The sequence below is a fragment of the Scatophagus argus genome, chromosome 13 (genome assembly GCF_020382885.2).
Source record: "Scatophagus argus isolate fScaArg1 chromosome 13, fScaArg1.pri, whole genome shotgun sequence".
Taxonomy (NCBI): Eukaryota; Metazoa; Chordata; class Actinopteri; family Scatophagidae; genus Scatophagus; species Scatophagus argus.
Window position 1 is genome coordinate 21,309,606 of NC_058505.1, and position 24,155 is coordinate 21,333,760.

A 24,155-nucleotide genomic window follows, 5' to 3' on the forward strand; every position below is an offset into this window, starting at 1 on the left:
GCGCTGCACGCGGTCGCCCACTGCCCCGGGTTTGCTGTGTGTGTGTGCACGTCACTTGGGTGGGTTAAATGCAGAGAACAAATTTCGTTGGAGTGAGTTCCCTCCAATGACAAAATATGTCACTTTCTTTCTTCTTTCAAATCTGTGGCCCAGGCTTTTTCTGCCCGTAACGCGCTTCCCGGTGGGTAGTTAGCATGGTAGCTTTTGTGACACGTAGTGAAGCGTCTCTCCACATTGTGCCGCTTTGCTGTCGCCACAGTCGCCCCGCAAATGAGACACACGCAGGTTTCTTTCACAGCCGTAAAAAAGATCTCCTCCTCCCATGTGTTGTGAAAGTGATAACTTTTCTTTTTTTTCTGCCATTTTGCGGGGGTAAGAAACTGCATTCAGCGCTCATCTTCGCTGCGCCGCTAGCTTACTCTCCATGACCACTGGTTTTGTCGCGAGCACAATACTGACCTTTGAACTAGAGTAGGTCAAAGTTCATCTAAACTTAAATAAAAAAATGTATAATTAAAATATTTTTAAGATACTGTCATTTTAAAATCTATATAAATGCAAGTGTGATTAAAAAAAGAACAGCAACAGAATAAAATAAAATTTTAGACGCAGTCACTAGTGAGTTGTGCTATTTTTAAGAACAGGTCTGCGGGCGACTCATGTGGCTCGTGGGGGCGACCTGGTGCCCGCGGGCACCGTGTTGGTGACCCCTGGTCTAGATGAAGGATTAAAGGTGAAGAATAAATCCATCAGGCTCAACCCTGCTGAGAGAAACGCAGCACCTGCCAGCAGCTGTTGACCAAAACTGAAATTGTCAAATCAATCAAAAATAATCCGTTTTTTAGTTAAGTCAGGGTTTCTTCAAGTTTATGTCAAAGCCTTTTTTTGTATTTTTATCTAATTTTATCAAAAATGGTATTAAAAAGTTGCCATTTCACACAACGTGAGGCGTCCATATGCAGCAATTCATCTTTATATCGTTAAGATCACCTAGTCCACAGCACAAAAGGCAGTAAAGATACACCTATATTCATATACATGTACAGCAGAGGAATCACAGAGACTCAAAGAGCACTGAGGAGATGCTTTAATGCTTTAATGCTTTAATGAAAAGCAAAAGTACAAAATTGCTGTACAACTTCTGAGCAGCAGCAGCAACATCAGCAGCAGAATTTAGCTCGTGCTGAGAAGCATCAAACACAATATTTCAAGGACTTCAGCTGAAATTCAAACATAATCATGTTTAAACATTATTCTTAACATTTAAAAAAAGATGAAAATGTAAAAAAAAAAGAAAAGAAAAACAAACAGTAACAGACTGCTCATTAATTCACAAACACCTTTATAACATATTTACATGAATAAATGCATAATTTACAGAATATTCATAACAACTTCAGTACTGTTGAAAACAAAATTGGGTCTTTTTCCAGTTTTACACAATTGGAACATTTTCTACTGATGATGATATTTTATGTGTGTGCACAGTGCTGGTGTTTGGTGATAACCAGATGGGAATATTTGTCAAATTAATTACACACAAATCAAAATAATTCAGCAGTGTGATACAAAACCCCATGAGTCCATTTCCTGTCCTGCTCATATTTAATAATAATTGAAGTACAGTTTGTTTTTCATTTGCTTCAACACCAGTTTAATAAACTGCTATCACTGTTTTACTAAAGTCTGTGTTCATGTCTCATATGAAGCCACTCACTGTGTTCAGGTGCTGTGTTTGTTATTCAGTGATGAAGAGTCACTTTCTCAGAGAGCTCAGAGATGTTGTCAGGAGACGGAGGGCATTTGGCTGAAATGCAAAGCAAAGACGAGTCATTTTACTTCTCACAGTTTGCGCTCACTCAGACTGATAAATAAATCTCTGTGTTTGTGTTTTTATGCGACTCCTCCTCTGATCTTGTCTCTCTAACATCATCATATTCACTGTAGGATCCAAAAGCAGCTTCACAGTGTAAACCTGAACACGTGTTTCTGATCCTAAGCACGCAGCTAACTGCGACTCCTCTTCAAGATGAAGGCAAAACGAAAAGCTGAGTTTGTCTTCTGTGGTCGTATCATACTGACACTGTGGGCCTGAGCCTCACACACTTTACTGCTGTTTGAAGCTGATCTCCATGTGCTGGGAAAGTGAAGTTTGCTTCACTTTGGATAAAAGCATCAACTCAAACTCTGAAATGAAACCAGAGAAAAAAGAAACAATCATTCTGTTTGGGCCTCTCACCTTTCTTCTTTTTGTGCACCACTAATACAACAGCAGTGATGAAGACGAGAGCGAGACCCAGTTGCACGGCAACCAGGATGATGACGGCCATGTTAACGAGCTTCTCTGTTGAGCAGAAAACAACAGAAAACAGTCACAACCTGTACAGGTGAAGCAGCTCAGAGGAGAAACATCCATTTGTCAACCTGACTACAACCCTAGTGTAGACAGACACTAATGTATGTTTGTCCTGCTGCTGCTGCTAATTTACATTTTTAAGCAAATTAATCTACTTGTCTGTACATAAGTACTGCATGTGTTCTTGTTTGTCCTTCTAGAGTTTTGTTGTCTTTGTTTAGCTGAAGTCTGTGCTGGTTTTCGGCACACTGAAAGCTTCAATCACATTCAGATTCATCAAGAATTTTATCAGTAAACAAAAGAAAAGTTAAAAAAACAAAAAGATAAACATGGTTAAAAACTGCACACAAAATGAAAACAAAAAAACTTAGGTTTTTTAAGTTTCATTACAATTGTCTGTAATCTCTTTAAAACTTTGACTTTAATGAAGAAACATAACTTTGAATCTTTTTAGGTACAATTGATCCTCTTGTCAGGGTCCAGAGGTGAACGTGTGTGTTGCTTTAATTCTAATCTAAGCCTTAAAATTACAATATAAAAACAGATGAAAGAAACTAACAACAAAACTACAGAAGGAAACAAAACTTCTCATCCAACACACGAGAAAACCGGAACTGTGGGACTGTTACATTAAAATAAATGTGTGTTTCCCACCTTTTGATCCCAGTCTTACCTCCATTGGTCCTGATGTCTGCTTTGTCCAGTTTGGTGATGATGTCCTCCTTCACACCTGAGAGCTGAAACACACAGGTGTACCTGCTCCAGTCTTCAGGTGTGACTGATGAAAGCTTCAGCTCAGCACTCATCTGGAAGGTTCCATCGTGGTTGGGGAGGATCTCTCCGAGCTCCACGCCCTCATAAAGCTCCTCTCCATCTTTCCTCCAGCTGAGTGTGGCTCTCTCAGGGTAGAAACCTGTAGCGTGGCAGCTGACTGGAGAGGAGGGCGTCTTCTGGAGGAGAGACACTGAGGGAAGATCTGGACAGGCAGACAGAGATGGCGAGACAATGTGACCTATTCTTATTTATAAGTTCTTCATTTGGATCTACTGAAGATCAATATTATCATTGTGTTTGATGCATTTTGAATATTTTAGCACACGTGCTGTGTATACATGTATGCAGTGCAAATAAAGATCACTGAAGTGTAACTGAGAAAAGACAGGAGGGACACAGGGGACAAACAGATGACTAGAGGTGAGGGGTGAGACAGACTACAAAGGGAGGAGGAGGAGGACAGTGAGAGACAGACAGAGTGAGAGACAGAGACAGAAAGTGAGACAGACTGAAACAGCAGAGAGAACATGAAAGAGAAACACTGAGACAAAGTGAGTCTCTGTATGTTGGTTCATATTTATTGAAATGTTACTGCTGGTGAGAAACAGAAGACAGTTGTGGAGATTGTTGTGTCCATTAAACTCTCTCAGGTCATGTGATCCTACCTGTTCTCAGCAGAGAGCTCCTCCCATAGTCCAAATACTTCTTCAGCCACTCAGGACAAATCTGGGTGAGGTAGTTGTGATACAACGCTGACTGAGCTTTGTTATTTTCCCACTTGTGTTTGGTGATGACAGCCTGTGGTTTGGCAGCGATCCAAGTCAGCGTCTGCAGGTCAAATACTATGAAGTCTTCTCCATCATAACCATCCTGACGAAAACCCTTAACCTCATTGGTCTCATCGTCCCACTCACAGCCGTACATTCTCTGGGCAATGTGGATACCTGAGAGACAGAGACAGAGACTACAGTGAAGCAGAGTGAGCTCACAGCCCACTGGTCCATCATCAGCTGATATCACATCTTTACCACAGAGACACACTGAACCACACACACCAAAACAGAGGATCTACACCACCTGCTGTTATTAGCTCCATGAGAGACACTCACAGCCAATCATCATCTGGACAAAGTGGACCTGTCCTGCAGCCCGCGGCTGCTGTCTTCCTCTCCTTCCCTGCCACTCCAATGACTGTGAGCATTCTTCACACTGACTATGCAGGGAATCCCCTGCAGCCAGCATCGACCCGGGAACAGCCCTACAGTCATGCAGGAGGTCCTGGTATTTGGCACTATTTCTTTCAAAGGCCTGTTCACACCCCTCTTCCCATGGGACTGTAAGTTCTATGAGGATGATCTTTTTTGTCTCTTCAGACCACAGTAACACATGCCACAGGCTGAGGGCTGTCTGGACAATTTGGGGGAACTGCAGCCTTCCTCCCAGGTCGACCTTCATTTTCCATGATCAGGTCTTTTGTTGTAGGCTGTTCCTTGACACTACCGTTGCTGGTGGCCTTTCCCCTTCCTTTACAAACTGGATTGATGTTTTCTGAGGTGGTTGGAGTTTTTTTCCTTCTCTCCTGCTCCAAGGTGTTAGCCAGTGCCAGTGTAACTGTATCTCCCTTGGGTGATACAGGTGGTGCTTGTGCAGGTTTGCTGGGGTTGGGAGAGTATCATACACTGATCTCAGCAGGAAAGAGGCACGGCTCCAGTCTCCATAGATCTACCCAAGTGATCTTTCTTTTCGGTAGGTCCCATCTGGTCCAGGCTCCTTGGGAAGCTAGTTCCACTTGACCTACGTCGATACTCTTCGATGTTCCGTACCTCCTCCTGGATCATGGCTCTTCTCTCCCTGGTTCCTGCCTTCCCCCACTGTTAGAAATGGGAAGATCCAAGACTCTGTCTTTCTGTGCATGATGCCCCGTTGATGCCCACTTAAGTCCTGATCTTGTGGTGACCCCTGTGTGCCTTATTTGTTCAACCCCCCCCAATTAGCCGGCTCATGTGCCCTTGAGCAAGGCCCTTAACCACCCCCCAGTTTGCTCCCTGGGCACCTGAAATTGCAGTCCACTGCTCCTGTGTGTTTCGCTGCATGTTGCATGTGTCTGTGCTTTAATCTGGACGGATTAAATGCAGAGAAATAATTTCCCAATTTGGGATTAATGAAGTAAAAAAAATGTTTGTCACTTTTGTTTCATAAAAGACTTGAAATATCCATCCATCCATCCATTTTCTTCCGCTTTATCTGAGACCGGGTTGCTGAGGCAGCAGCTTGAGCAGGGATGCCCAGACTTCGATCTCCCCGGACACTTCCTCCAGCTCTTCCGGGTGGACCCCAAGGTGTTCCCAGGCCAGTCGAGTGACGTAGTCCCTCCAGCCATGTCACCCGTTGGGTCTCTGGACCCACTCAGAGCCACAAAACCTATTGGACCACTAAACTGAGAGTAACACCACATGTAGTTTCCTTCAACTTATGCTTTATATATGAGAACTATAATATGTTACTTTTATGAAATTAATAAACTTTAAACGGAAAATGACAATTTTTTATTTTCTATTTTTAACAGTGCAAAACACCTAATTCTTTTGTAGGCTCTCTCTTTGAGAGAAAAGCACTTGTACATTTATTTTCAAATAAAATAATATATATATATATACATTAGGGCTATGGCAACGTTAACGCCTTAACGCATTAGGGCTGTGCAAGGAACTCGTTAATTAAAATAAAATGTTTGTTAATTTCTCACCACATATTAAGTAACCGGTAAACCAGTTTGGTCAGCAGTAAAAGCAAACCAATCTGTCCATGAGGCCTTAACCGATTTATTTTCATCTGAAATTTTTCTCCTCTTTGATTTGTTCATTGCTAGCTTACCGGGGGCCAAAATAAGTCACTTATTTGGCGGTAACAGGTGTAGCAAATGGATATTTTGATCGACAAAATATTAAAAATTTTACGTTAACGTCACAAGAGCACCTCAATCTCCAAAGAAATAACTATTACAAGGAAAAATAACTCCTGAATAAACAGAATGAAATCAATTTAAATTAAGTGTCCATTATTTATTCACATCATTTTTTTCCCCAAAACATGCTCGCCCTCTCTTAGTCACAGGAGCCACGGAAGAGGGATGAAAGAGCCGCGGGTTGCCGACCCCTGCTCCAGTCCCTCCAGTTTCTTGTAGAGTGGATTTTAAAATTTTTATGTTTGTTTTTAAAGCTCTGAGCTCTGCCTTGCTCCACCGTACCTTTTAGAAATGCTGGCCATCCACAACCCTAACAGAGCGTTGAGATCACTGAATCAACTCCTGCTCGAAGTCCCAAGAACCAGATACAAGCACTGGGGTGATCTGGCCCCAAACTGTGGAACACATTGCGTCCCGACATGCGCACCATCACGGACCCGGATCGCTTTATATACAGGCTCAAAACCTACTTATTCAGAATGGCTTTTAACACCTAGCAGTGATACGTACTGATATGTATTTTATTGTATCATATGAAATTGTATTGTCTGTTAACTGCTTTATTGTTTTATTTGATTTTATTGGAAAGCACTTTGGTCATTTTTGTGTTGTAAAGGGCTCTACAAATAAATTGATTGATTGAAAACACCACTCGGGTTCCAAGTCACGCCCCTCCAGGTGTCACTGTCGTCGCCCACGTGGGAGTTGAGGTCCCTCAGTAGAACTATGGAGTCCCCAGTTGTAGCATCTTCCAGTGCCCCTCCCTGGGACTCCAAGAAAGCCGGGTACTCTGCACTGCTGTTCGGCCCATTGGCCGAGACATCAGTGAGAGGCCTATCCCTGCCCAGAAGGCGCAGGGAAACGACCAGGGGAGAACTCCAACACATGGTGACTGAGCTGAGGGTCTATAAGCTTTAAATAATTATTTGATTATCAACATTTTTGTCAATTCATTTCCTGCTGATCAACTATCTATTAAACGACTAACAGCTTCAGCTCTGTATCAGTTTGTTATGGCACAGACACACTGTTTATCAGTCCATGAGCTAATCTAATCAGTCCTGATCTAATCTGTAGTTCTGTGTGTATCTTATGGGATGGACACAGTGTGTATCAGTGCGGCAGAGTTGTGTTGTTGAACTTGTTAAAGCTCTGATGTGATTGAGACGTTTCCCGTGTTGTCCCGTCAGCCGGCTGGATTAAAACACACTGCTGCTCCTCTCATGTGGGGATCCAGCAGGAGAGCCTGTGGCCCATTTACGGTCCTGCTCCTCAGTTTGAGAAACCAGGCAGTGATGTTCCCCTGTCAGCTGTCAACTGTCAGCAGGTTCCTACAGGAGACTCACTGTGGACCAACTCACTGTGGGCAGCTCGCCACAGTTAATTTGATCTCATCTAGTGGAGTGTTGATCCCAGTCCAGTCCTCTCGCCCGTAGTCAGCTGAGATAGGCTCCAGCCCCCCACCCCCCCCGCGACCCTGACGGATAAGCGGTATAGAAAATGGATCTAGTGGAGTGTTGATCATCTCTGCTGGTTATTATGGGATGGGCAGAAACACTGAATCAGTGCAGCACAGCAGCAGCCAAGTAGTCTCAGTGTCATGTTTCTGTTGAGTCTGACTGAGTTTCAGCCAAGAAAAGTCCACAGATGAAGACTAGTGTGTGTGTGGTAACATCTGTTTAATAAAATACAGGATGAAAATGTTAACATTTTATCAGCAGTAAGTGAAACAGAAACAAACCTCCAGTTTGGTTGAACCGCTGCTTTGCAGTTTCAATGTTGGCTTTGGAGGCCTGCTGGGAACCACGTAAATAGTCAGTCTCTTTCTCCCAGTACTGCAGATCATCTGCTGTGACTTTCTTCATCCAGTCCTGTTTGGGTTCTGCTCTCTTGGTGTTACTGTCATAGTAACTTATCGGAGCTTCATCAACCAACCCAACAGACACAAACTCTGGGAAGTTTGGGACTTCAGAGGACCCAGTGTAGAAATACTTCAGAGAGTGAGTCACTGTGAGAAAAAGTTTGTGTCATGATTCCAGTCACATCACAGTTTGATAAATCACACTATGAAGTTATTTTACTGCACACAGAATCAAAGAGAAGTGCAGCACATTCAAGACAGCCTAATAATCTCTGCTGTTCAGTCAGCAAATGCAAACATTTAGAGATAAAGATTTTGCTCCATAAACTCTTCACTTCCAGGATTTTATGTTTATTCAGAAACAGAATTTTAAACTCGTCAAATATTCAGTTCATGCAGTTCATTTCAGTTCATGTCTCTTATGGTCTCTAATTTATACTTTGAACTGTGATCAAATTCAACTGTGAACTCAGTTTGTTGAAGCTAAAACTTCTCTTTTCCCTTTGCTACTGCTGTTGTCAATTTATGATATTCAAGTCATCATTGACTTCATTTTCAATATTTGGGAACGTTTTGGTGACTCTGACTGAGCAACACATTTCACAAGCAGAAAATAAACTCGTTAGTGCCCTCTGGTGGACAAACTGTGTAATGAGACGCTGTTTCTGAAGAGTTTAGTATCACAGACACCAACATGTCTGTAATCAGTTAATATCTGCAGACAAATCTGTGGCTGATTTATCATCCACAGATTAATAACTGTAATAACTGCAAGTGTGATGTGATCAGACCCAACTCAAAACTCCATACATTAAAGAACACTATTTCTGCATGTGAAGTTAAATTGTGTAATTATCTTGGCAATGGCTTAAATACTGTATTTTCCGGACTATAAGCCGCTACTTTTTTCTCACGCCTTCAACTCTGCGGCCTAAACAACGATGTGGCTAATCTATAGATTTTTACGGTCTAACGGCCCAGTGATGTAAAGAGGAAGATGGAAAACTCTCAAAAAAATGCATATGATGCAGCTTTTAAGTTAAAAGCAATCAAACTGGCTGTCCAAGAAGGAAATAGAGCTGCTGCACGTTAGCTTGGCGTAAATGAATCAATGGTGAGACGTTGGAGACGGCAGCGTGAAGAACTGACGCAATGCAAAAAGACGACAAAAGCTTTCAGAGGTAATAAAAGCAGATGGCCCGGACTTGAAAACCTTACAGTTACAATGTGGACACCTGTGGCTTATAGTCAAGTGTGGCCTATATATGTACGAATATTATTATTATTTTTAATTTGTTGGGTTCGGCTTATACTCAGATGCGTTCTATAGTTCAGAAAATACGGTATTGTTAAATATTACATGGTTTAATCTTTCATGATAATCATGATGCCTACAAAACCTAATCCAATATAATATTAGCTCACCATGTAGTTTTCATATTATTTTATATTTTTAATAGTTTCTTGTATTTTTGTGGGCGGCACAGTGGTGCAGTGGTTAGCACTGTCGCCTCATAGCAAGAGGGTTCCAGGTTTGAATCCCGATCTGGGCTCTTCTGGGTGGAGTTTGCATGTTCAATTCAAGGATTCAAGGAGCTTTATTGTCGTTTCACACATGTAGAACATGAGGTGGAACAAAATTAGTTTTCCTGGTCCCGGTATAAGCCCAATAACCTACAAAATATGTGACTAATATAAAACAACACTATACAAATATAAAAAGTCTGTGGTCAGCTGGGATAGGCTCCAGCCCCTCCGCGACCCTGACGGATAAGCGGTGTAGAAAGTGGATGGATGTATATTTGCACTGTCTTGTCCTGTTAAATGTTAGCTGCTGCAACAACTAAATTTCCCCTTGGGAATCAGTAAAGTCTTATCTCTCTCTAAAGTTTACTTTAATAAAAATATGCTGTTCAAACAGTACGACGATATGAGCTTCATCTTTATGTTGTGTGTGAGTGTTCATGGATGATGTCCTTCTGTGTTGACATTGTTTACTGGAAACATTTTAACATTACATTACACTTCATTCAGGGTTCATTAAAAAACAGACGCACTGCTGCATTCTGGATCGTTTGTAAAGGTTTTACTGCAGATGCCAGGAGGCCTGTCAGAAGGGCATTGCAGTAGTCAAGGCGGGAAATAACCATGGCCTGTACAAGAGGCTGAGCGCCATACTGAGATAGGTGTGGTCGGATTTTGTTTTCTCTCCCGCTCTCTCCCCGGACTCACTGGCTATTAGTACAAAGGAGATGCAGCAGATTCCCCCTGTGTCGAAATGTAAGCGGTTGGACAATTATAACACACAAACAAATCAACCACACAGTTTCATTTCAAATCTACCAATTAAAACAGAGGGTAGTATTTTTGAACTTGCCATGACGTCAGTGCTACTAAATAAGCGTCCGCACAGATGTGGTAGAGCCATTCACTCTAGTTCGCTTGTGCCATCTGTCGTTATCAATTTATTTACTTTAAAATCCCAAACAGTCTTTTTAAGGACTATTCCCATCTCAGCCCTAGCCAATTATTTGTTTTAACTGCAAGGCTGCTGTTAACTGCTCTGCCTTTTTCACCATATTGCAACCCAACAACGACGACACCACTAACACACACACTCACAAAGGACTACAATCGTCAAGTCATAAAATAAAATCTGCATTGCCTGCAAAAATCTTAATTGTGTATTAAAGATCATGTCGAAGTCCCAACTCTCATTAGCCCCCATGTTATAGTCTCTCAACATAGCCACAAACACGCGCGCACACAGATAAACTTAAATCATAAACTTTGGTGTAAGCACCAGCTGCTAAAAAAAAATACTGGTTCTCTTTGCAGATGATATGCCTACTGTTAGGCCTAGTAATAATTTATCTATCTATGCAAGGTGGAATGTTGGGGGGGTGGGGCAGCTGGTCTAACTGCATTGAACCAGCTTTTTTTTGGGGGGGGGGGGGCAGCTTGCAAAAGGTTGAGAACCCCTGTTGCTGAGCGCATAGCAACAGGACCGTCATACTGATGCAGACTGTAAAAATGTCAATATTCATAAAATATGAATATATATATTAATATTTAGATGCATTCTAAACTTTATTATAATAAACAGCACTAATTTTTCACATAAAACGGTAACTTAAGGACAGAAAATAGCGTTTCCGGTTTTGCCAAGTTTTGGCGGTAAATTTTGTCCCGTTTGGCTGACAGAATTAACAACTGTGAACTTTAAAAATACAGTTTGGTTAGTTTTTAAAACATTTCTGATAATCACATCTGTAAGTCCTGGAACTGAATGTCAAAGTCAATCAAGCGAAGCATCAGTACATAAATACAGTGTAGGAAGTTAGGAGGAAACCAAGCGTTCTCTCTTTAGCAATCAAATTTCAAATAAAGTAAACTCACGTGCAGCCGAGACATGTAGACCTGTTCCCAGGAGGACCAGGAAGACCCATTTGTTCATTTTGAGACTTTAATAGATTTCTTTTTAAATTCTTATTTTTATTGTTATTATTATTTATTCCGTTACAGATGCACTTTGCTTCTTCGTCGAGCACGACTCCAGGAGTGAAGTGACTAAACGAAGTGAGGAAACAACGTGCACGTCGATCTGAGCCAATGAGAATTCAGCTCGAACATCAGCGTGTCACTTGTAACTGGGTAAAATTCATGACAAAAATGACGTTCCTCTTTCAGCAAATAAACAAATCCCTTCGGGGGCAGGTCCTAGTCAGAGTCAGTGTGGAAGGAAACGTGACACAGCGAGTCCTCATTGCTTCTCTTTTACCTGCTTTATACAGGGAACACATTTGTTACTGCAGCCTGACCCACTGAGGTTATTTACGACAGTCAAAGTAAAATCGGCTAATCTTTAAGAAGACAGTGAGACAGGGCTTTATTTTAATGTTTTATTTTGTTCACATACAAAATCAAACTTCCTGCTGCCGATGCTCTGGATAACTCAGCAGATTAGTCGTGAGTCGTTTCTCTAAATAAAGTCTCAGAGGGTCAGTGTGTTCAGTTTTTCAACCATGTAACAAAAGCTTAACAGCTTAATAAACTCAGCAGAAACACCTCATTTCACACCAACCTGTTTGCCTGAAGTGCTGCCTGTCAGATGAAGTGATCAGCAACACCGGGGCTCCACAGGGGACTGTCCTCTCTCCCTTCCTCTTCACTATTTACACCACAGACTTTACGCACTGCACAGAGTCCTGCCATCTTCAGAAATTTTCTGATGACTCTGCAGTGGTTGGGTGTATTACTGGGGGGGATGAGAGAGAGTACAGGACGGTAGTGGACAACTTTGTCACATGGAGCGGGAAAAACCACCTACAGCTCAATGTGACAAAGACCAAGGAACTGGTGGTGGACCTGAGGAGGACTAAGGCTCCAGTGACCCCTATCAACATCAAAGGGGACACTGTGGAGGTGGTGGAGGAGTACAAATACCTGGGGGTGTACTTAGACCACAAACTGGACTGGTGCAAGAACGTGGACATGGTCTACAGAAAGGGCCAGAGCCGCCTCTACTTTCTGAGGCGGCTGAGGTCCTTCAACATCTGCAGGACGATGCTGAGGATGTTCTACGAGTCGGTGGTGTCCAGTGCCATCACATATGCCGTTGCCTGCTGGGGCAGCTGCCTGAGGGTGAGGGACACTAACAGACTCAATAGAATCATCAAGAAGGCCAGCCATGTTGTGGGAGAGGAACTGGACTCTCTGACAGTGGTGTCTGAGAGGAGGATGTTGTCCAAAATAAGAACTATACTGGACTTTCCCTCTCACCCTCTCCACAATGTGCTGATCGGCTACAGGAGCTCGTTCAGCAACAGACTCATACTGCCACGATGCACCACAGAGCGACACAGGAAATCATTCCTGCCTGTCGCCATCAAACTGTTAAACTCAGCACTGTGACGGACACACTCACTGTTTATACAATGTACATATTGGCTACTTTTACACATTGCACATACCTGTATTTTTAAATTTTCTTAAAAAATTTTTGAATACAGTTTTTGTAAATACTACTGTACTTGAGATTTTAGTTTTTGTTTATCCTATTTATATACTCTGCACTTTTCTCCTTTCTTGGTCGGGAATACTGCATGTGCAATTGTCTGTAGAAACAAGAATTTCCCTCCAGGGATTAATAAAGGAATTCTGATTCTGATTCTGATTCTGATAAATAAAAATGCAAGAAACATTTACATTAACACAAAAGACACAAATGACAAAATCATTTGTTTTCACTTCAAAGAAACACACAAGATTTGATCCACAGTTTGACAACACGTCAATGGAAGATCTGCCAAAATATACATCACATACATATATATACAAAATAAATCAACAAGTACAAATACTTTATATACACTCAAACCACCTCTGAAGAATAAAGAATTAAAAGAATAAAGCTGTACTTTATTATTACATGAGAAGGAGTGATGATGTAACGAGAACAAAGTAACGTATCATAAGATAAAGGCCGTGTAGAGAATTGGACTGAGATGACAGCATAACATGGGCCTGATTGTCCATATTTACTCAACAGCTACTAAATATTTGATAGGAAAGACTTTTTTCCTCCTAAATTTTCCACTTAATTCTTAAAAATTCTAATCTTTGTCCTCAGAATATTGTAATATTTTCCTCACAGTATTTTGGTAATTCTCCCAATCAGTTCATAGTTTTTGTCTGTAAAAAGAAGGACATAGTGAAATATATCCATTGCAGTTTCTGAGAGGTCAAAGGTCAAGGTGAGATGTTTAAATTCCTCCTTTTCTCTGGTCAGCGGTTCAACAAACGAAGATAATTCATTTAAAATGATATAAAAGATACTGATTTGGTGTCCTTATGCATCTCGAGTCAACTCTCACCACAGATTTCTACAGACTGTCTGTCCTCTGTTCACAGACATCATCTTCATCAGCAGTGGACTCATCCTCGACTCATCCAACACACACCAACACACTCACAGCCAATGGAGAGACGTACGTTTTCATCACAAACCCCATTTGAGTTGCCGTGGACCAGTGGAGAAGAAGAACCAGTAGAAGAAGTCTACAACAAACCAGTTTGAGCAGTGCAGTACGGACAGACGAGCAGATAGACAGATCAATAAACAGACGGCCAGACAAACCTGATTTGCTGGTCAAACCTTGTTGAACAGACTTGTCACCTGGGGTCTTCTTGTCTACAAAAACAGGACAAAACGAATGGACATGAGGCTACATGAGTTCAGCCACACCAGCTGATCTTCTCTGGGTTGACTTTCTGATACTGAAACCTTTGAGTCGTGACTTTCTCTTATTTTCCAGTGATGATTTTCGGCAGCTCGCCGCCACTAAAGCTGACCTGGTAAACCACCTGGCAGAGCTGCTACATGACCAGACGCTGCAGGTTAGAGACTAAACCAGCAGAGGACTCTGAGGCCCTGAGCCCCACACCTGCACTGCTGGCTGCTTTACAGTTTGTTGAATTACGTATAAAACCCTGATCAGCTTTGCCACTTTTCAAAATCAACTCAAAATATTAAGTAGAGTAAAAACATGTTGTACTTACTAGGCTGAATCCAAGACAGATTGTTTCAGCTGTCAAAGTTACGAATGCACTCACTTAAACTGGTTTAAAATCCCTTCAACCTTCCTGTTTACATTTTAATTGATCATTTTATCAGTTCTCTCTCATGTTACGATGGAATTCGAAATTTAGATTTTCGCTTCTGGCTTCACAGTGCGTTGTGGAAGCACCTGAAGCTTGTTTCATTTTGCGGTGCAGATAAGCATCGACTCAGAGATTAAAAATCAAAGGAGAGCTGAAAACGTAGAAATCTTTGGTTCTCTCGCTTTTCTTCATTTTATAAGCCACGACTACAATGGCAGCGATGAGGACGAGAACAAGAACAACCAGAGAAGCGATGATGCTGATGATGAGTGTCGTGTCAATGAGCTTCACTGCATAAAAACAAAGCAAAAAGAAAAAAAAATCACACACTGTGAAGATGACGAGCAGCAAGTGACTTTGGATTTGATTTTAAAAATGTGTCTGATATGTAAGAATCTCTCATTGATTTCTTTTAACTGCTGGTATGATAATTAAAAATCAATTCTGAAAACAACAATGAAGAAACCACTCAAGTGAAACCAACTTTCTTAAAAACTAACAAAACTGAGGTCCTCTTGAGTTTAGCAGAAGCATAAACTATGAAATAAAGCTCCAGTCTTCAGGTGCGACTGATGAAAGCTTCAGATCAGCACTCATCTGGAAGGTTCCATCGTGGTTGGGGAGGATCTCTCCGAGCTCCACGTCCTCATGAAGCTCCTGTCCAAATCTAGACAAATCTAATAGCAATAAAAATTGGATTTTTCACTATAATTATTCACCTGATGTGTTTAATGAGTGTTTCTCTGTTTCATTATTCTGTGCATTGATATATATATTAGTATGCTGGTTATTATGTCTTTCTCTGCGTGTAACGGCTATCAATTCATTGATGTTCATGCATGACCACGGTGGCTGAGGACAGCCTTGTTATTACCCGGGGGTGTATTACATGGAGCATTACCTGTTTACGCCACAGGGTGGCGCCTCCCTTTGATTTACCATTTAGTACCATACTGCAGGTATCACTTCGGTATAACTCTTCTTCTTGACTTCCTCAACTTCAGTAATGTGGACGCTGGTGAGGGCGGCAAGCTACGACCGTTTGAAGGTCGCAAGATGGCGGAGTGAGCGCATGCATGTTTGGGAGCTGAGCACCAACTAACGTAGAACTCAGTGAAACATTTACTTTATACTGCACACTACTCGATGTAACTTAAAGCAGTGGTGAGTAACCCTGTTTAACTGGCAAAACATCCTTATTTTACGAAGAACTGTTAATATAAATAACGATATACGTCGAGGGAAAATATTTGCTAAGTGCTTCAGTAAGCTAGCGCATAACAACACATGGAGGCGCCTTTAACAAAAGAGAACCCGCTTATGCACAACCTCCACGACTACTGCATAGCAGATACACCTGTGATCTCCCTTGTGGATTCCGAATTCCCTCCTCTTCCCATCACACCATCTTCTACGCCGTCCAAACCCCCTGCTCCAAAGAAGTTGAAGACGCACCGTGTTTTGAATATGGATGACGGGGACATAGTGAAAAAAATATCCGATATCTTAAACACCAGACTTGACAGCCTAGAAAAAAACATGGAGAAACTGATTTCTGACAATACCCTGAAAATCGAGGGTCTGAAAAAAACAGTTGACTTCGCCTGTGCTGAGATTCAGGAAATAAAAGGAAAGGTGACACAAGTTGACACACGAGCTAGTGAGACGGAGAAAAAAGTGTCTGTCATGGACCAACGAGTCACCGATCTGGAGAACTACTCACGGCGCTGGAACCTGCGCCTATATGGAGTGCCTGAAGATAAGGAGCGAGATGTCCGTACCGAGGTGATACATATCTGCCAAGCGATCCTGCCGGAGTACAAAACAAAGCTTCCAGACGCGATTGATACAGTACATCGACTTGGTCAACCAAGGAAAGATGTCGCCAAGCCGCGAGGGATCATCCTGCAGTTTGCCACCCGCTTTTACCGCGATAAAATCTGGAAAGCTGCAAAGAAGTCGACATATCTGCAGGCCAAGAAACTGCGCTTCGCTGAGGATCTGTCACCGGCCACCAGGGAGAGACGGAGGCAGCTGTGGCCTTTGGTGGCCAAAGCACGTGAACAAGGAAAAACGGCGTACTACATCGGAGGGAGAGCCTTTGCAGAAGGAACTGAACTGATTCCAACTACCTGAAGGTGATAATCACATAACTGCTAACAAGACTATACTGAGATTATGCAAGTTAACTGTTATAACCCACTTCATGTTACACTGGTGATACCTCATAGTTAATGAGATGAGGGAAATTCTGAAAACCCAAGTGCCTCTTTGTATTTACATGTTGTATGTTTCACTGCATATAGAACCTGAGATGGTCCAGCTCCTGTTCAGAAGGATAATATTATCTGAGTTTATTCTATCCTTAGACATATTTTGTTCTATTCATTGTTATTATTATGTCCTTATCCATTGTTACTTTCAATGCCAGGGGGTTACGAAATAATGTTAAACGCAAGGCGTTATTTTTGTTTGCCAAGAAGCACAAAACTGATTTCTGTTTTATCCAAGAGTCACATTCAGTTCCGGATGATGGAAAATTTTGGAGATCCCAGTGGGGTAATGAGTTGTGGCAGGCTCATGGTTCTGAATATTCTGCTGGTGTTACCACTTTAAACCATAACTTTTCAGGGTCGTTGTTATTAACTATTCGTGATCCATCAGGCCATTTTATCCTTCAAGTGATAGATATTGAAAATATCATAGTAGCAATTGTTAATATTTACGGCTATAACTCGCACAATGATAATAATACAATGCTGGAAACTTTAGAAAACCATATTGATAATGCTTTTAGTAACTTTCCTATCTCAGGTATTATAATAGGGGGAGATTTTAACATGATACTTGATCACAATCTGGACTGTTGGCCTCCACGCAGCCCTGCTGCAGTTAATAAAAACCTGAAAGCTTTTATGCAAAAATTTAATTTAATTGATGTATGGAGACACCAAAATTATAACACCAATGCTTTTACATGGAGTAACAGAAATGCCACCAGGAAATCGCGGCTTGATTTTTGGTTAGTTTCTAACAATCTGAACATTGATAAAATATTAGCTAATATTATTACAACTCCACTAACTGATCATAAGGCGGTCTCCATATTTATCCCCTTACACTCTGCTTTCACAAAGGTCTATAGATCTGCTTACTGGAAGCTAAACAGCTCTCTCTTAAATCACGAGGCAGTCAAATTAGGCATAAAGAGGATAATAGCAGAATTTTGGAATAAAGCGAATGCTGAAGATGCTTATGGTAGCAACTGGGAACTTCTGAAATTTAAAACTGCCCAGTATTTAAGAAACTATGGAAGTACCTTCTCCAAAAACCAAAGACTAGAAGAAGAAAAAGTAGTCTCTAAAATAATTTCACTATCTCAGAAAAATTCTGCTGATATGTCAGAAAGGGAGCGCTCTGACTTGATTTCAGTACAAACTAAATTAAATGAAATATATTTGCAAAAGGCTAAAGGTGCCTTTGTAAGATCAAGAAAAAAGTGGATTGAAGCAGGAGAACAGAACTCAGCTTATTTTTTTAACCTCGAAAGACATCACAGGAAGCTTAATTTAATCCAACAACTTAACATTAATGGTGATCTAACTGATGATCCTCGTAAAATTGCAGACTTCTGCTCCAGTTTTTACAGTGAGCTATATAAGTCCAAATATTGTCATCAGTCAGCAACTTTATTTTTTAATTCTTTGAATAACATCACTAAAATTACTGAAGATGACAAAGAGATGTGTGATGGGATTATAACTTTACAGGAAGTCACTCATGCGATACAACACCTCAAAAAAAACAAATCTCCTGGAGTCGATGGTCTTTCTGCTGAATTTTATCAAACATTTGTTGAAGATATAACTCCCTTTTTACTTAAGGTCATTTTAGAGAGTGTGGAACAAGGAACTTTACCTCCTACACTAACACAAGGATTGATTACTTTAATCCCAAAACCTAAAAAAGACCACCTACTTATTGATAATTGGCGACCTATTTCGCTCCTGAACACTGATTACAAGATATTTGCTTCTGTTCTTGCTAAACGACTTAAGAACGTTTTGGACCCAATTATTGATGAAACCCAATCGGGATTTATGAGAGGGAGACATATTTCCAATAATATTCGTCTTGTTTTAGACTTAATTGATTATTCCTCTCTATGTTCGGACGACAGTCTTATCTTCTTTTTGGACTTCTATAAGGCATTCGACACCATAGAACATAATTTCATTTTTCAAACAATTGAACGTTTTGGTTTTGGTGATTTCTTCTGTAAGGCTGTCAAAACTATGTACTCAAAAGGAAACAGCTCCATCAGATTAAAAAATGGGACTTCCCCGAGATTTGATTTACAGCGGGGTATACGACAGGGCTGTCCTGCTTCCCCTTATCTATTCATCCTATGCACTCAACTACTTGCCACTCATATAAAAAGTAGCTCATTGAAAGGTATTTTTATTGCAGATAGAGAAATTATAATAAGTCAGCTGGCTGATGATACTACACTTTTCTTAAAAAATGCCACGGAGGTTCACATTGCTATCCATACAATAGATTTTTTCTCTGCAGCTTCTGGACTTTGTTTAAACCTGAAAAAATGTGAGCTGTTTCCTCTCAAAGACTGCGGGGAATCCACGATCTATAATATACCTATTAGAAACAAACTCAATTACCTTGGAATTACTATTGTTAAAAATCAGACAGATAGATGCTTTGAAAATTTTAATATGATTATAGACAAGACAAGGAAAAAACTGAACCAATGGCTTCAAAGAGATCTATCGTTGAAAGGTAGAGTGTTACTAACAAAGGCAGAAGGATTGTCTCGCCTCACTTATGCCGCTACTCCCCTGGCTGTTGAAAAGCAGATCTGCAATGCCATTGATAAGCTATTATTTAATTTTATATGGAAGAATAAGACGCATTATGTGAAAAAATCTGTTGTTATGAATACTTATGACTCTGGTGGTTTAAATTTTCTTGACTTCACCACCCTCAACAATACATTTAAAATTAACTGGATAAAGCAATTTCTACATAATCCTACTTCCACTTGGAACTTTATACCCAAATATATCTTTTCTACCATTGGAGGCCTTGAATATGTGCTACTATGTAATTATAAAATAGAAAAACTTCCCCTAACTCTATCAAACTTTCATAGGCAAATGCTGTTGGCATGGTCCTTAATCTATAAACACAACTTCTCTCCACATAGATGCTTTATTTGGAATAATCAACATATCAAATATAAAAACAAATCTTTATTTATTAACTCCTGGTTTAATAATAACATCATTTTAGTTACCCAGCTACTCAACGATAAAGGAAATCTGCTAAATTATACAGAATTCCTTCAAACATATGGTATTCCTGTTACCCCCAAAGACTTTGCAATTGTAATGGATGCCGTTCCTTCTGGTATCCTAACTCTTTTAAGAGGTGCTGGAAAACCAATTTGTCCTCCTTTAGACCCCACATTAACATCAGTGGGGCAAATGTGTTTCTCTATCAAAACTAAAAAAAAAAATTGTCTTATTAGATCATTGCTTCAATCTGATATTACCACTACCCCATATGTTGTCCAGTACTGGTCTAATATTGTTAACGGGTTGAACTGGGTTCATATATGGAATCTTCCTTACAAATATTTGATTACCAACAAAGTTAGAGAAGTGTCTTATAAATTAATCCATAAATACTATCCTACCAAACACTATCTGCTAAGATTTGGGAAGGATGTGTGTGTGAACTGTTCTTTCTGTGGATCTGAGCCTGAAACTATGATGCACCTGTTCTGGAACTGTCACTATACTGCCATCTACTGGAAGGAGGTACTGCATTACATCAAACTGAAGATTGACTCAGACTTCCTGTTACAATGGAACAATATACTTTTTGGTGTTCATGATGTTAAAAGTAAAAAACAAAAGGAATTGTATGTCATAAACTTAATAATTATATTGGGTAAATATCACATACACAAAGCCAAAGTTAGTCACTCAAACCCCTACTTTATTGCATTTCTAAAGGAAACAGAACAGTATATGGAAAGTATCTGTGAATCTAACAATAAGAAAGCTATGAAAACATATCACTTGTGCTCTACATTTTCTGCATTTGTTTAAGTAGCCTACCCCCTGGCTGACGTTCTGTTGTTTGTATGTATGTTCATTATAATAACTGCCTTGTATTGAATACTTCAATAATAAAATTAAAAAAAAAAAAAAAAAAAAAAAAAAAAAAAAAAAGCTACGACCGTTTTGTCGTGTTATAGAATATGTCATGGGACCTGGTTTTATGTGCTCTTTACCTATAAATAAATGCACCGTATGGAAATCCCTTCACTTTATCCGATGCTTTGCAAGTTTAAGTTGACACTATGCTAGCATCCGTGGCTAAGCCTCCCTCCAACTCCACGTTACACAGTCTCAGGCTTTCATTAACACATGAAGTGAGAGACAAAGACATGACTTTGGCCACCAGGTGACCGTAATTAGTTTACATACGTTTGAACATTTTACAGGCAAAGTTAAGTCGAGCTGACCGTAATGACGCTAACGGGCAGGGTTACACAGCTGCTGAGCAGAAAAGTACGCGCTCCATTTGTAATTAAAACACCGCGCTTATCTCACATACGGCTATTGGACTGACTCCAGGGTTACTGTTAGATAACCGGAAATACCGCGCGCTTTCCGTTTAGCTACCATCTCTTTAACATGGCTAACACGAACCACTGAACTGTTGCTGAACCTACGATTACAACATGAAACACTTGTCATTTTCAGTTTCAAGTTTAGCTTAAAAACGCTAAATGATATGCATTAAATAAACGCGAAAGTAGTGTGTGTATGATTTAAGTATTTTAGAAATATTTAAACATTATTGAGGGAATAATTGATGAATGGTGCACATTCCCACCTGGGTTCCACCTGCAGAGGTATTGTTTGGCATGGTCTAACTGGTGTGGCGATGTGAGAACCCTCACGTGTAAAGGGCCCAGGCCTAGCTGGTCCATCAGGTAAAGTATACTTAGTGGCTTAGTGGCAGATTGCTGAGAACTGTTTCCTTTTCTCCTCAGGAATAAATAAATAAAAAATATAGAAAAAGTAGTGACATGTTAAGGATATAGATCATTGATAAGCTCATTATGTAGATAAGTCATGACTAATTTAGACAGAGAAGTGTAGGATATTGCTAAGTAATTGTAGGGCTCTTATATGTTTATATTATTAAACATTTGTCATAGAATGTCCAGCAGTAATGGTAAGTCTTACAACTGTTCAACAACCTCATTAAAATATATTTTTTTTATTTGAAAAACACTGTAATTGAAGCAAAGGGCCTTCTTAACAATGTCATTATAAATGACAATCCATAATAATTGTTGTGATGATGAGTGGATGGCTTAGGAGGTCTGCTGCTCTCTGAAGCTGCCAACAGGCCAGCACCAAGACAGAAGAAATGAAGTTCACCAGCAGGTAAAGCTGTTCCCTGTACGTCACCTGATTCCAAACTCTTTCAATTTTGGATTGTGTTTGATCACTGAGTTGTGTTTGTGGACTTCATCCTGCAAAAGTACCTGCGTATTTGTTTGACTGACGCAACATTCAGCTAACAGCACTGTGTGTTCACTGTAATGTCTGTTTATTTCTGTCAAAGGTAACAGAGTGAGTGGATTGGATTGCGCTTCCTGAAATGAACCCATGAGGGCAGAAATTGTTGGATCTCTTGAAAAATCATTTGACACGATTTAAATAAATTAAATTGAATTGAAATGAATGAATAATAAGCTTGTAAATTAGCCTAAAATCATTTTTCACTTCATAAACTTTGAAATGTTTGAAGCCGCATCACATTTGACGACAGCTTTACTGTCAAAATTCTTTTTCACTGAAAAATGTGCTGTTTTCATCACAGGATATATTTACCTCACCCACTTGCACTATACTCCACCCTGCACTACCTCACTTTTGGACTACCTCCAGAAAAATATTTATTTCACTTATTTTATTTTGTGTTACCTTATTCTATTTTATTTTTATTTTATTCTTCAATTATATGTCACTTGTTACGTTCTATGTATGCACCAATCACCAAGACAAATTCCTAGTAATGTGAAACCTCTTCACTTACATGGCAATAAAGTCTTTTCTGATTTCTGATTTCTGTTATGTGATGTGATGAGGAATCAAGAGTCTTTATTGTCATTATGCAAGCATAATGAAATTTTGTGCAGATTCTCGGCTTAAAAGCACACTTATGCATAGGAGAAGAAAATTAAAATTGCACACTTAAGAAAAATATAAAATACAAAATACAAGTAAGGAAAATAAAGTGTACTTAGTGCCAGTCTGTGGTATGCTGTGTGTGTGTGTATCTGGCTAGACGAGGGAGGGTGTATGTGTGGAGTCCTGTAGGAGGGTGGGATGTGAGTGTTTCACTGTAGGGGGGTTATTGCTTTAACAGCTCTGGGGAAGAAGCTGTCCCTGAGTCTGTTGGTGCTGGTTTTAATGTTCCTGTACCGCTTTCCTGATGGAAGCGTTACAAACAGTTCATTGCCCGGGTGGGTGGGGTCTGTGGCAAAGCGTCTTGCCTTCTTCTGGACTCGGGCAGTGTAAACTAGACCAGATCTGGTAGACTGCAGCCCACAATCCCCTGTGCTGTCCTCACCACCCGGGCTAAGGGGATCCCAGCATGCATTTTATAAGACAAGTGATAAGTGTTGTGTTTGACGCACATTCCTGCATCAAGCACCTCTGCCTTTAAATGACCTCAACGAATCTGATGTCTTGTGAAATGAACTAACCTTGTTTGAACTTTGAATTGAAACATTTTTTTAGGGTTTCAGGTTATTTCTCCCTTGTTTTCCTTTTGTTTTCTGTTTTTTCCCCCTGTGTTTGGTTTGTTTCCCAGGTCTGTGTGTGTCTGTGTGTGACTTGTCCACAGCTGAGCCGGGTTTACTGATAGGATCTCCCACCAGGTTTGCTGCATGGCTGTTCCTCATTCTCCTCATCATCCTCACCCTCTTCCAGACTACTTAAGGTTCATTCATCCACTCTGTCACATTGTTCAGTATCCTACCTGGCATGCTGACTTAGGCCATGTGTTAGTTTTTGCTCAGATGCTTTGTACGCCGTCTGACTCTGCTCTGTGTGTGCTCAGGTCCGGCCTCACCTCTGCACTTCTTGGGCCACCACGACTCCAGCTCTGTGAGTCTAAGTCAGGGCTCAATCGCCTACCAGTTCGTCTGTCAGTCCAGTAGCTCCGTGTTCCTGGAAAGTCTTCCTGAACTCTCTTCCCTGCCTTCAGTCCTGGATTCACTTGCAACTACTGAGCTCCTAGGTAACGACTCCGGGTTCTGTGTGGACAACCGTGCATCTTCAGCTATGAGGCTCTATTGCAAATAAATACCTGCTGAACGTTTACTTCTAAGTGTGTGTATGTGTGTGTTCTGCTCAGGGGTTTGTTTAAACATAAGACTCAAACTCTGTGCGTTTGTATATCAGTTTTTTTCCCTGTTTTTTTTT

At 40.6% G+C, this 24,155-nt stretch overlaps 1 protein-coding gene and 1 long non-coding RNA gene across 4 annotated transcripts; one reads left to right on the plus strand and one right to left on the minus strand.

The window, feature by feature from the left end:
• Positions 1–1,081: 1,081 nt before the first annotated feature.
• Positions 1,082–11,519, minus strand: LOC124069560 (major histocompatibility complex class I-related gene protein-like). The gene is made up of 6 exons (XM_046408806.1): positions 11,356–11,519; positions 7,837–8,103; positions 3,796–4,074; positions 3,030–3,332; positions 2,240–2,344; positions 1,082–1,807 (listed from the first exon to the last, which is right to left on the minus strand). Exons 1-6 carry the CDS (start codon positions 11,411–11,413, stop codon positions 1,743–1,745), a joined length of 1,077 nt encoding a protein of 358 aa, XP_046264762.1. The 5' UTR covers positions 11,414–11,519; the 3' UTR covers positions 1,082–1,742.
• A 9,361-nt stretch (positions 11,520–20,880) lies between these two features.
• On the plus strand, positions 20,881–24,126 carry LOC124069565. Of its 3 annotated transcripts, none has more exons than XR_006845065.1 (4): positions 20,881–21,218; positions 22,026–22,106; positions 23,575–23,670; positions 23,791–24,126. It is a non-coding gene; the product is annotated as an uncharacterized LOC124069565 (long non-coding RNA). The 3 variants fall into 3 exon arrangements; XR_006845066.1 differs by having other exon boundaries at positions 22,059–22,106; XR_006845064.1 differs by lacking the exon at positions 20,881–21,218 and having other exon boundaries at positions 21,623–22,106.
• Positions 24,127–24,155: the final 29 nt, after the last annotated feature.

Bases quoted from the DNA above. Each gene is read 5' to 3' on its own strand.
- LOC124069560 (XM_046408806.1), bottom strand. From the start codon at position 11,413: ATGAACAAATGGGTCTTCCTGGTCCTCCTGGGAACAGGTCTACATGTC. The intron at 8,104-11,355 runs GTGAGTTTACTT...TTTTTCTCACAG, and splicing joins TCTACATGTCTCGGCTGCAC to TGACTCACTCTCTGAAGTAT. The intron at 3,333-3,795 runs GTAGGATCACAT...CTGCCTGTCCAG, and splicing joins GAGCTCTCTGCTGAGAACAG to ATCTTCCCTCAGTGTCTCTC.